At 35.3% G+C, this 13,974-nt stretch overlaps 1 protein-coding gene across 1 annotated transcript in view; it reads left to right on the top strand.

The window, feature by feature from the left end:
• The window catches only part of Tbc1d32 (TBC1 domain family member 32), a 131,694-nt gene that overhangs the window by 93,002 nt on the left and 24,718 nt on the right, over positions 1-13,974 (top strand). The window contains exons 26-27 of the mRNA XM_042669395.1: positions 4,797-4,922; positions 7,791-7,874. Of these exons, the coding sequence (XP_042525329.1) occupies positions 4,797-4,922; positions 7,791-7,874 (210 nt within the window). The remainder of the gene's footprint in view (positions 1-4,796; positions 4,923-7,790; positions 7,875-13,974) is intronic.

Genomic DNA, 13,974 nt, shown 5'->3' with positions numbered 1-13,974 from the left:
GTTATTGGGGTTCTTGATTATAGCCATTCTAACTGGGGTGAGGTGGTATCTCAATGTTGTTTTGATTTGCATTTCTTTTATGGCTAGGGAGGTTGAGCATTTCTTCATGTGTCTATTGGCCATCCTTCTTTCTTCTTCAGAGAAGTTTCTCTTTAAGTCTTTAGCCCATTTATTTATTGGGCAGTTGTTTCTTTGAAGATTTGTTGTTGGGGGATTTAATTTTTTGAGTTCCAGGTATATTTTAGATATGAGATCCTTGTCCATTGTATGGCTAGTGAAGATCTTCTCCCAATCATTGGTCTTTCTATTGATCTTGCTAGCTATGTCCTTTGCCATGCAGAAGGTCTTCAATTTCATGCAATCCCATTTGTCCATCCTTTCTTTGATTTGTTGTCTTTCTGGGTCTCTACTAAGAAAATTTTGGCCTGAGCCAAGGAGACCTAGGATTTCTCCTATTCCATCCTGTAATGTTTTCAGAGTGTCTGCTTTGACTCTGAGGTCTTTGATCCATTTGGAGTTGATTCTGGTGCAGCATGATACATAAGGATCTAGCTTTAGTTTTCTACAAGTAGTTAACCAATTTTGCCAGCACCATTTACTGAAGAGGCTGTCTTTCTTCCATTCTATTTTTTTTAGCTCCCTTATCAAAGATTAGATGACTATAGGTCTTTAGGTTCCTTTGTGGGTTTTCGATTCTATTCCATTGGTCCTGAGGTCTGTTTTGTGCCAGTACCAATCTGTTTTGATTACTATGGCTCTATAGTAGAGTTTGAAATTTGGTATTGATATTCCTCCAGCACTGTTCTTTCTGTTAAGGATTGTTTTTGCTATTCGGGGTCTTTTATTGTTCCGTATGAATTTTTGGATTGCCTCTTCTTCTTGAAGAATGAGGTTGGAATATTGATAGGTATTGCATTGAATTTGTAGATAGCCTTGGGAAGTATTGCCATTTTCACGATATTGATCTTTCCAATCCAGGAGCATGGGAGTTTTTTTTTTTTTTTTGCCACTTCGTAAGTTCTGTTTTGATTTCCTTTTTCAGGTTTTTAAAGTTTTCACCATAGAGGTCCTTCACTTCTTCGGTTAAGTTAATTCCTAGGTATTTTATTTTTTGTGGGGCTATTACAAATGGAGTTGCTTTCCTAATTTCAGCCACACTTTCCTCATTGTTGGCATACAGAAAAGCCATTGATTTTTGAGGGTTAATTTTATACCCTGCTACTTTGCTAAAGTTTTGAATCACCTTGTGTAATTTGGGAGAAAAGTCCATGGGATTCTTTAAATACAAGATCATGTCATCTGCAAAGAGGGAGAGTTTTACTTCTTCTTTCCCTGTTTGGATCCCCTTTATGTTTACATCTTGTCTTATTTCTTTTTTTTATTTTAATTTTAATTTTTATTGTGAAGACACTGTACAGAAGGGTTACAATTACATGGGCAAGATAATGAGTACATTTCTTATCAATCATTGTAGCTTCCTCCATTGTTTCCCCTTCCCATCCCTTCCCATCCTCCTGCCACCCCCGCACCCATCTTGTCTTATTTCTGTAGGTAGGCATTCTAATACTAGATTGAAGAGCAGTGTAGAGAGTGGGCATCCTTGTCTCATTCCTGAGTTTAGAGGAAGTGGCTTTAGTTTTTCACCATTGAGTATAATGCTGGCTGTAGGTTTGTCATATACAGCCTTTATTGTATTGAGGAATGTTCCATGGATTCCTAATTTTTCCAGAACCTTCATCATAAAGGGGTATTGGATCTTATCAAATGCTTTTCTGCATCTATTGAGATAACCATGTGGTTCTTATCCTTGCTCTTGTTAATGTGAAGAATTATGTTAAATGATTTGTGTATATTGAACCTGCTTTGCATCACTGAAATGAATCCTGTTTGATCGTGGAGTATGATTTTTTGGATGAACTGTTGAAGTCGATTGGCCAAAATTTTGTTGAGAAGTTTTGCATCAATGTTCATCAAAGAAATGGATCTATAGTTCTCTTTTTTTGATGAGTCCCTGTCTGGTTTTGGGATGAGAGTTTTTATGGCTTCATAGAATGAGTTCGGTAGTGAACTTTCTCTTTCAATTTCATTGGAGAGTTGAAGGAGAATTGCTGTGAGCTCTTCTTTGAAGGCCTTGTAGAATTCTGCTGTAAAACCATTTGGTCCTGGACTTTTCTTAGATGGGAGGTCTCTTATTGTTGTTTCTATTTCAATGTTTGATATGGGCCTGTTAAGATTGTTTAACTCATCTTGGTTTAATTTCGGCATGTCCATATTTGCTAGGAAAAGGTCCACTTCTGTCAAGTTCTCAAACTTATTAGCATAAAGTTTTGAGAAGTATTCCCTTATAATGTTCTGAATCTTGGTTGTTTTTGTGGTGATGTTTCTATTCTCATCTCTGAGTTTATTTATTTGGGTGTGTTCTCTTCTTTTTCTGATAAGATTTGCTAAGGGTCTGTCTATTTTGTTAATTTTTTCAAAGAACCAACTCTTTGTTTTGTTGATTCTTTCTATGGTTTTTTTTGAATTCTAATTCATTTAATTCTGATTTAATTTTGATGATTTCTTTCCATCTATTGGATTGGGGTTTATCTTGCTGTGCTTTTTCAAGGAGGCTCAGATGTCTCATTAAATTGTTGGTTTCAGATCTCTCCAATTTGTTGGTGTAGGAACTCAGATCTATAAACTTGCCTCTGAGTACTGCCTTTGCTGTGTCTCAGAGATGGTGGTTGTTTGTGTGTTCATTTTTGTTGAATATCATGAACACTTGAATTTAGTTTCTAATCTCTTCCATGAGCCACTGGTGGTTCAACAGTGTGTTGTTCAGCCTCCGTGTGTTACAGGATTTTCTTTGGGGGCTTTTGGTGTTGAGTTCTAATTTTATTCCCTTGTGGTCTGAGAGAATGCAAGGCATAACTTCAATGTTTCTAAATTTGGACAAGTTTGCTTTGTGACCTAAAATGTGGTTTATTTTGGAAAATGTTCCATGTGCAGCTGAGAAGATCGTGTATTCTGATGCTGTTGGGTGAAATATTCAGTAGATGTCTGTTAAATCTAGTTGATATATGCAGTTGTTTAGGTCTGTGGTTTCTGTGTTGAGTTTTTGCTGAGTTGATCTATCTAGTGGGGATAGTGGTGTGTTAAAGTCCCCAACAATTAATGTCTTTGGATCTATGTGAGATTTGAGAGAACGTAGTGTTTCTTGAATAAATTTGGGTGCTCTATTGTTTGGCGAATAGAGTTTTAGGATTGTAATATCCTCCTGAAGGAGAGATCCCTTAATTAGTATGTAGCAACCTTCTTTATCTCTTCTAACTAATTTTAATTTGAAGTCTATTTTATCTGATATTAGGATTGCAACTCCTGCCTGTTTATGGGGGCCGTTATCTTGATAGATTTTGTTCCAGCCTTCACATTCAAAATGTGTTTGTTTTTATGGGCAAGGTGTGACTCCTGAAGGCAGCAGATAGAAGGATCTTTCTTTTTAATCCAGCTGTGGCTTAATTGGAGAGTCAAGCCCGTTAATGTTAAGAGAAAGGACTAAGAGATATTTGGGAGTTCCTGCCATTTTATCCACCTTCTTGGGGGCTGTGAAAACTGGGTTCTTCCTATGGTTCTTGGATTCTCAGGGTGCAGTTTCTTGGCCTTTATTGTGGTCTTGTTGGTTTTCTATGTGTAGGACATCTTTAAGAATCTTTTGTAAGGCTGGTTTGGTGGAGATGTATTGTTTCAATTTTTCTTTGCTATGGAAGATTTTTATTTGACCTTCAGTTATGAAGGAGAGTTTAGCTGGGTACTGTATTCTTGGTTGATAGTTGTTTGTCCTTAGGGCATGGCATACATCATTCCAGGCTCTTATTGCTTTAATTGTTTCTACTGAGAAATCTGAGGTGATTCTAATTGGTTTCCCTTTATAGGTGATTGATCTTTTTTCCTTGACAGCTTTAAGGATCTTTTCCTTGGTCTGAATTGATCTTGTGCAGATTATAATGTGACGGTGGGATGTCCTGTTCTGGTCTGGTCTATTTGGAGTTCTAAAAGCTTCTTGTATCTGAATAGGCCTATCTTTCTGCATGTTTGTGAAGTTCTCTGCTAGGATCCTGTTAAACAAATTTCCTAGACCTAGCCTCCCTTTTCTATTGTCTATAATATTCTTATATTTTCAATGTAGTCTTTCTTAAGCCAAATGTAGCAAGTTCATGCTTATAATCCTAACTACTCAGGAAGCTGAGAGCTGAAGAATGAGGTTTAAAGGTATCCTGCTCAGACAAATTTGGGAGAATATTATCTCTAGTTTAACCAGCAAAGTTAGAAGTGGAGAAAGAATTAAAGTGGTAAAGTATCAGCCATGAGTAGAAAAGACAAGCAAGAGTGTGAGGCTGTAACATAGGGAAGAAGCAACAACATCATTATTAAAGAAAAGCCAAAAAATATGCAATATCCCCAAATAGAAATAGTTTGTAATGTTCACCATCATAAATAATTTCAGAATTGAGATAGGAAACATTCTATAATGAAATCTTAAAATGGGAAGTGTTTGTTAAATCCAATATTCATTCCCTAATGACCCATGTTGATATATCAAAACATTAGTGAATACTTATGGTTACAAACCAACAATCTGTCTTATTTGCTTTTACTAAATAACTAGTTCACTTTTATAAGCGTTTAGTAACTTAAATAACTACAGTATATAAGACATTACAGAATTTGCAGTCATACAAACTTAATACAAATACCTATGTGTCATATCTATCGTGCCTTACTAAAATAATGTACCATATTATCTGACTTATTAGACAGTGATCTTGGAAAGCTATTGCTATGCTTCAAAATGTCAGAAAAACAAACTGATTGGATTGAAAACAGCCAAAGACAGTTTTGCAAAATGATGAAAGCCAAACCTGATACAATCAGTGGAAGTGGTGAGTTTGTTATTTTCTTCTGTTCTGTCTTTTCTTTTGTATGAAATTGGATTAATAATGAATAATTAATGACCAGTACTGATATATCCAGACAACATAATAATCCATTGAGTCCTGAGAAACTTGTAATTCTGAAAAAAAAAAAAAACCCCTAAGTACTCCCTATGGATTTGTGGCCTCTCTAAATAGCGATAAGCAAAACTTGCAAATATAATCAATGTCACCTAGCAGAAATTTACTTGGTTTTACTACACTTATACCATATTATTATAATTTCAAGAAATTTTATTTTATTTTGTATAAAATAGCTGAAGCCAGGCACTGATAGCCTACTTACAATCCTAGCTACTTCGGGGTGGAAATCTGGAAAATCATCATTTGAAGCTAGCTTGAGCAATTAAGTCTACAAGACCTCACCTCCAAAATAGCCAGCAAAATAATGAGATGATCCTGTTGCTCAAGTGGTAAAATGTCATTTGAGTAAGCTTACGGCCCTGAGTTCAAATCTTATTGCTGGTCAAAAATATGTTATTTAAAACATCCAAATATTTACATGTATAAATTTAGTGACTCCTAAGGAAAGTTGTTATAAAGGAATTTCTCTATTATCTGTATTCAGATATTTACATTTACATTAATTTTTTTTGAAATCATAATTTTTTAAAATGTCATTTTGAGTAAAGTAGAACAAAGTAGAACAAAGTCTATAATAATTTTATGTTTAAGTATTACATAGAATTTTCCCCCTGATATTTATAAAATATTTGTGGCATATAAAAATACCTAAAAATTTTAAAATGTAAGATCATCTCATATTGTTAGAATGGCCATTATCAAGAATACGAACAACAATGTTGGCAACAATACTGGTGAAAAAGGAACCCTTAGATACCTTTGGATTCCTTTCTAACTTTTGGTTAATGTAACTACTGAAAAAATCAGGAAGTTCCTTTAAAATTGAAAGTAGAACTATCATAGGATCCAGCTAAATCTAGATATCATAGAGGCACTTACACACATGTTAATGGCAACACTATTCACAATAACCGAGCTATGGAAATGGTCCAGATGAACCATGTGTAATGAATGGGTCAAGAACACATTGAACATATGAATAGTCGAGTATTATTCAGCTGTAAGGAAAAATGAAATTACATCACAGGAAGATGGTGGAACTGAAAATCTTTATGTTGAGGCAAGTAAACCAGTTCAAAAGGTCAAAAGTTTCATTTGTATGTAGATACTAGCCCTAAAGATAAACATGTATGTAAACATACACAAAATATACACAAGATCCTGTGCATATATATGTATATGTTTCTGTTTATGAATATGTATGTGTTTGTAACTGTGGAACCATTTGAGGGGATTGTGGAGTGGGAAGAGAATGTTAGAGAGTGAACAGTACTTAAAAACATTGCACCTATGAATAAAGATGGTAAAATCAATCTCACAGGAAGCTGTTACAGTAGGGGTATTGGGGAAAAGGAGGACAGGAACATAAAACAAGTCCTGTCTGTGTGTAGGTGGTATTGGGAGAGGTAAGAGTGAATGGAGAAGGTAGCTGGTTGAGATTGGTTTGGGAAAGGGAGAGAGAAGGTGAGGGAGAATGACAGAAGTAGTGAGTCTGACAAAGCTATATTGTGTGTATAACAAGAATTGTTTCATAACATCAATCACATTTTAAAAAATTTATAGACAATGGGATTTTCAGTGATTTCACAGTGAGTGAATCTGTTAGTCACAGGGAGATAAGTACCTACTCTTACAAATATGTAGTTCTGGGATCCTTACAATTGTTTACAGGGAAATATGTGCACACACAATGAAAGTATCAAATTAACTTAGAAGAGAATAATTTTGTCACTTTTTTATTGTGAAAATACCTTACAGAGGGGTTATAATTACATGGGCAAGATAATGAGTACATTTCTTATCAAGCACTGCTGCCTCCTCCTTTGTTTCCCCTTCCCATCCTTTCCCATCTCCCCTCGTCCCCCATTTTTGTTACTTTTTAAGACAGAATAGGGCAAGCTTCCTTTTTTTGTGGTTTCTTTGAGATATACTCAGTTACAAAGTATATAGAATATATGTCTTCTTTATATCACCAAGGTAGTTGTACCAAGGGAATTTCAATTCAGCATTTCGGTTCATGACTACAGTACAATGCAATGTTGCCCCTTCCGTTATTCTCCCCCATCCCTCCCAACTCCACTCAAGTTATTTGGTTCCATTTTCATATATAGACATTGACTCATAATTGTATTCACTTATCCTTCCATTCATCTGCCTCTTCTCCCTTAACCTCCCTGTCTCTGCCAAAACATGTTTCAGCTTCCTAGTATTCATTTTACTAAATGGTAAGTTGGTTGTTCAAATGAGTCACGCCACTGGAATCCTGTCATGCATATACCATAGTTGAGTCAACTTGTTTATGAACATATGCATCTAGTCTTGCATATGTTTTCATATGACATGTGATATTTGAAAGGGACATGAGCAATGCATTAATCTGTCTCAATATGTACTAATAACAATGAAAACATTATAGCTTACTGATTACATTGAAATCATCTATCAAATTCTGAAATAATCCCTAGGGAGTCTAAAGATAACAGATTATTCTTTTCTAGTTTTACATTGAATAGATTCTCAGCTAAGCTATTAAAATTGAATTTAAATCAGAACATTGCTATGAATACTAAAACTATGCATTTTGAATAAGACTCCTTTATAATATAATTGTGAAGGTTATAAAGATTAAAAAATGTATAAAAGGTGACTTTTAGCTGCTAGTCTGTGTTCTAGAGATGCATTAGTATGTATCCTTGACCTTCGATATCCTAATTATTCACTTGTTTATTGCAGCTTTAGCAGAATTACTTGAAAAATTTGTGCTTCATCTCAGTGAAAACCCATCTGTGTGTTGCTTTCCTTCAATGGAATATACAGGTATATTTTAAGCATTTTCAAATTTGACCAATGCCCAGTTTGCAAATAGATAATATTTCATAGAGATTTGTCGTATAAGAAGGAAATAAAAAATTATGGAGAGATTTTTCAAGGAACATATTTGGAAGGAAAATCATAATTTTAAGAATGAATCTAAAATTTACATAAAGATCAACCCAGATTTAGTGATCAATCTTCAATAGAAGAAAGGAGTAGGAAATTATAATCATGGACATGTTCATAACCTGAGTTAGGTATCTGTAAACTTGAGTATAATGATCGCCAATTTCTACAGCTGTCTTGGTAACATTGTCTCGCTGGATCAATCATATTTGCTCAACTAATATAAAATTCAAATTATGTTGTACATCTTATCTAAATACTCAGCACGACTGACTACTTACTGTGCATGTGTTTACTACTCTCTGTTGCATTTCTGAATCATGCTGAGTGAGACCTCAGATGTTGGATTTGGTGAATGTGTTATCTAGGCAGATAGAAACCAGAATGTGAATTTCAATGCCTTAAAGCCTTCTGTTGCACAGCTATTCACTGGAGTTTTATAGGAAAGCCAAAACTAGAGTGGCTTCTTGTTGACTGGTTGTTTAATGTTTATTAGTGTGGCATGGTGAGCTCATTGCTAGGTTTTTCCTCCACAGACTGTGTGTGGCCTCATCATTAATCATCTGGCTTTGTTGTTGTTGTTGTTTGGCTGGTATAAAAATGTCTTGGTGTTTTAATATTTTCCTCTATTTGCTATAAATTGGCAAAAACATGCTTTTACATAAAGATATTTCAAAGCAAATACTGGATATAGTCAGTATTTATTTCATGTTTCTTGAAATGAGAAATTGTTTTTTTTTTAAGTGACAGCTTTCTAAACCCTAAGGTCCTTGAAATTAGAATAACACAATCATCCATCTGTTGTCACCTCCCTCAGGATTTCCATCCATTATAAAACTTGCAAATCTGGGAAATCAAATTAGTTTGACTGTTTATCCCCTTAAAGAAAGAAGGAAGGACAAATAGATAAAGTTTTGTACATTTGCAGTTTGCAAGTTCATACAGGTATTTTTTTTCCGGATCTTAATAGACATTAACATTCTGTCAGTTCAACTCCCAGAAACAAATCAGGAACTTTATTTTAGTACTCTGATTGCCTCTTTGAATATTTAATACCCTATTTTTTCCCTTTTCTTTTCATGATGGTAGTTAATAACCATTTGGCTATTAAAATACTAGTTTTGAGTTGAATGTATATATTTTTATGTATTGTATTTTGTACTTTCTTTGGATATTAAATACATTTATTTTCTGTCATATTTGTAGGACATATTTCTTATGATTTCAATATGAAACATTCCCCAGAGGCTCATGAGTTAAAGTCTAGGGTCCCAGCTGGTGGCACTATTTCAGGAGCTTTGGAAACATTAGGGGGTAGAGCCTTCTGGAAGTTGGTTGCTTGAGGCAGGTCCTTGGTGGGGGTGGGGTGGGAGATAATCTTGTCCTTCTCCCCTTGTTGTATCTTCGCTCTCTGCTTCCTATCCACCAAGAAGTGAAGAACATCCTCTGACCTATGTTTTTGTGGCCATAGTGTTCTGCTCAAGTTATTTTGTCCCAGTGAGACAAAATCAATACTTCTTTCAGTTGTTTCTGTCAGGTATTTTGGTCACAGTGTTGAAATGCAGCGAATAAAATGTTTGTAACAACAGGTATAAGAATGATCTTTGTGAGGAGGTATCTAATATGAACCTGCCCTTAAAGACGGGGAAGAGAACATACATTAGGTTATCATTTAAGCAAGTTGCAGCCCAGGGCAAGATTAAAAACTAAAGAAATGTAGAGATACAGACATTTTTCTGGTGGCTATTTTATTTCAGGCAATATGCTAGCCCCTTTGGACATGCCGTTTGAACTGGTTTATTGTCATTGAGGGGTTTTGTTGTAAGTTCTCCATGAGCCCAGTTGAAGGAATCATTGGTGTTCACTGTGCCGTATTGGCACAGGGAAGGAAACAATAGAGAGTGGTACATATCCACTTTTTGGAACATTAGAACTGAAAAAAGTAGAAGACAGGGAGCTTCCTTGGACTGTACTAATTGCATAATCCAAATAACGCTGACGATATCAATTAAGCTGAGATGCTTAGGTAGCTGGGTCACAAAGCACTGGGATTTAGAAAAGTATGAACTGAATAAAACAGGTAAGAATAGTTTTCTTCTGAAAAGGAAGCAAGAGAGCCTGCAGCCTTGACTTTGGGGAAAGAAGGAAAGGAAAGAGGAAATGTCCTGACTTGATTTCTTTGCTTGGTAAGATTTCCCTGACTTCACAACAAATATAGCAGGGTTTCAGGAGTGTCAGTAAACAGCCAGGCAGAAACTGGCTTCCGGGCCATGATTTGTCCTCTGGTGGAGAAATTCTTTACTCTTCTGGAAATGCATTTTTTTTTTTCTGAACCATTAGCCAAGTTGCAGGCAGATTTAGTTTTTCCTTCTGCCGCTGTCTGTGCTTGCTTTGCAAACCCAAAATGGAAATGAATGCATTACCAGGTGAGTTGAAGTTTGTATTTAAAGATGTCTCCTCGAATTACTTTATTCTGGAACTATCATCTTTATAATCAGAATGATTGGTTATTTACATAATAGTCATAATAATGCTGTCTTAGGTTTAAGAAAGCTTTATGAAGCAAATAGGAGTAAGTATAAGTATGATATCATTTGCTTACCCTTTTTCAACAACTTACGGTTTTCTCATTGATTTCGGGGAATGGGAATTCCATCCTGACTTTGTTGCTTGATTTCAGAAAAACTTTTAGGTTATCATTTGTTTTCCCCTCCACTTTTCTTCGAGTTTAATATTTATTGTCCCCTCCCCCATTTGCTTGTATTATTGAAGGTTAATCAGCTATTATGTCTCCCACATAACATTGTGAATATATTAATATGTTGGCCATAGATATTGATCCCAAAACTATTTAGTCATCATTGTTTGATTTTTTTTAAGCTAGGGTCTTGCTTTATAGCTAACCTTGAATTCACAGTTGTCCTACCTCAGTTACCCAAATGCTGGAATTACAGGCATGCACCACCATACCTGCATCAAGACATACATCTTTTATCATTAAATTTTACTTATTCAATTTACCTTGTTAGTGTTAGTTCTAAAGGTTTTAATTCTTACTTAATAAATTTTACTTAGCCCAGGTTGTATATAATGCAGTTAATTCCACTGACCTTTCATAGTCTAATATTCGTTTCTTCATCTAAGTTGTCAAAAAATGTATGTAAAACGTGTCTAAATTTTAAATTTGTCCTTCTTTTCCCATTATATTATTTTCTGGTTTCATGTTCATTTTTCTATTTTTTTCTGTAGGATTTTATTAATATTAAACTTATTTATATCTATTTCATTTGTAAATGGAATATTTGATGTTTATTTTGTTATACTCAACATATCCATATGAACAACTTGAGAAGTTAACTGAACCCTTCACTAATGTGGAATTTGAGTAGTCAGTATTATTGTTCATTTATAACTATGTCTAAATATTATATTGGTAATTTTAATTTTAATGCCCAAAGAAAAAGTAAAGGTCTTTAAAAATGATCACTCATTCACCCCTTACGTATTAATTATTGGTCTATAGTAGATCCAGTTTATCTTGTGGAAAAAAAAAATAAATCCTTTTCAGAGGATTTTGAAGCACAGCCATTATTGGAAACTATTTTCACTTGAAATGATCTAGCACTAGGATTTTGTCTGAAAATATAATCACAAGCTTTTAGAGTGGAGTAGAAATTATTATTATTATTATTTAGAGTGGAGTGTAAATTATTCATTCAGTTCTACAAAAGTCAAAGGATTCCTCTCAGTCCACCTACTCTGGAAGAAGTCCTTTCTTCCAAGAGAAGAATGAGAAGAATTCTGTGCTCACAGAACATTCCTAAGCTACTTCTTTTGGCAGCATCACTTACCCCGTTTCTTGACTTCATCCCAGGCTTCACTGATGTGGATGGAGGCTACAGTCTCCTGGTGGCACTCACCCCCAGGTCCATATGACCATGGTCCATATGACACTTGGCATAGGGAGTCATTTCTCTGTCCTTCCCACCACCACATGTTCTTCCTCTATCGTTCAGAGACATATATGTATGAACCTAGCTTGATATACTGGATAGAAAGCACATTATTGTCACTGTATCACATTATTATAGTTGAGAAGAGGTCTAGGCCATAGCTGTATCAACTTAGGATAAGACTTTTAAGTTTATTGTTTTAAAAGCTTCCCCACCAATCAATTAATATCCCCAATAATAATCCTTAAAATTTAATAGATAAATGATGGTTGGTAGTTTTAAAAAATGGGTGCATTGCTGCAAAAGGGAGAGTAATTTTAAAAAATTCTGTTTTTTGGGTCTGGTTGTGGGGCCTGAACTCTGGGCCTGGGCACTGTCCCTCAGCTCTTCAGCTCAAAGCTAGTGCTCTACCACTTGAGCCACAGCGCCACTTCCGGCTTTTTTCTTTTTGCTTATATGGTGCTGAGGAATCGAACCCAGGGCCTCAGGCTTGCAAGGCAAGCGCTCTACCACTGAGCCACCTTCCCAGCTCCCCTTTTTTTAAAATTTTTATTGTGAAAATACCATACGGGGGGTTGCAATTACATGGGCAAGGTAATGAGCACATTTCTTATCAAGCATTGTTGCTTCCTCCTTTGTTTATCCTTCCCATCAGTAATGAAAACCAAAGTTTTCTATCACTTTATGTAGCAAAAGAATCAGAAAAGGATCATTGACATCAAATGAGCTGTCTTCTTTCTCTGTCTGTCCCTATGTGGTAGACTTATTTCTTTCTGCCAGAGATGTACATCCTCTTTAGCTCCATGGTTTCTAAGGTGAAAAAGGTTCATGCCCATTCCATTTTGAAAATCTGGGGGAACAACTTTGAATAGCAACTTTAATCTGTTGTTGCTACAAGTGGAGATCTTTCAGAAGTATAGAACTGGTTTCCTCTTAAGGGAAAGAAGGTACATCTGTTAACACCATGACAGTTGTAAATAAGAAAATAAAAGCTATGTAAAGTGCAGCTTAACTGCTGTCATTATAAGTAAAATATAAACAGCATTGCTAAGATTGCATTCCAATCTAAATAAATGACTCAGATGTGGCTTGTCAAGGAATTCACCAAGCACTTTAGAAAAGAGTTTCGAGTATTTAAACTTCTTTTTCTAGAAGAAAATAACCACTTCTGGGTATGGTGGCTAAATCTCCTTCCCCTGGGACTGACTTTTGTTCCTGCTGCATGAGACCTAAGCTGCTATACCATCATGAAATTTCCAGGCAAACTAGGTTGAGTTAGTTACCTTAACTTGCATTGCTAAAGAGTATGTATTAACAGTCAAGAGTAGATTCTCCATAGCAGTTCACATTTGTCTTCCTTTCGTTGAATATCTAAGGTCTATTCATATTTTAAGGTTTACCTTGCATGGCACGTTTTCCTAAGCAGATGCAGAAACTCTTTTCTTCTTTAGAATTCCCAGAGTACTCTTTCTATACTATTCTTCTCCCACTTAGGCCTATAAAACACCTTTATCAGAATTATCTTTATATGCAGTTTATCTTTGACACTACAGAGAAAAGTTCCTTCAGCATATATCTGATTTATCTCTTATCCTTCATAGATTCTTGGATAGTATTCCACACTCATCCTTATCAGAGGTGATTTATTACAAGAAATGAAAGAGCCTACAGTAGAAACAGATCCTATAGATAGTATGAAATCTACTCATATGTAGTGACCAGAAGATCCCAATTATATGAGATTCAGAAAAACCTGGGTTTTGATGTTGTTTAGCACTAGATAACTATGTGATTTTGGATGGCTTTCCTTAATTGTGTGTATGTACACTACTTTCTTTAGACAAACTAGTGATTCTTTCAAATATTCACATTCGGTGTTTAGAATCAACCCAACCTTTCAGGCTCTCCTTATCCTTTCTACCCTTCCTCACTTTTGGTAGATGATCATATTTTCTACTCACAGAGAAAAGTTGCATGCAGGAAGAAATTCACTCTTGTATATTGTTATTCTGTAAAAGTGCAAG

This window comes from Dipodomys spectabilis, unplaced genomic scaffold, assembly GCF_019054845.1.
Source record: "Dipodomys spectabilis isolate Male_0828 unplaced genomic scaffold, ASM1905484v1 ptg000001l, whole genome shotgun sequence".
Taxonomy (NCBI): domain Eukaryota; kingdom Metazoa; phylum Chordata; class Mammalia; order Rodentia; family Heteromyidae; genus Dipodomys; species Dipodomys spectabilis.
The sequence above is the reverse complement of the archived record's forward strand: the minus strand, read 5'-3'. Positions and strand labels throughout refer to the sequence as shown.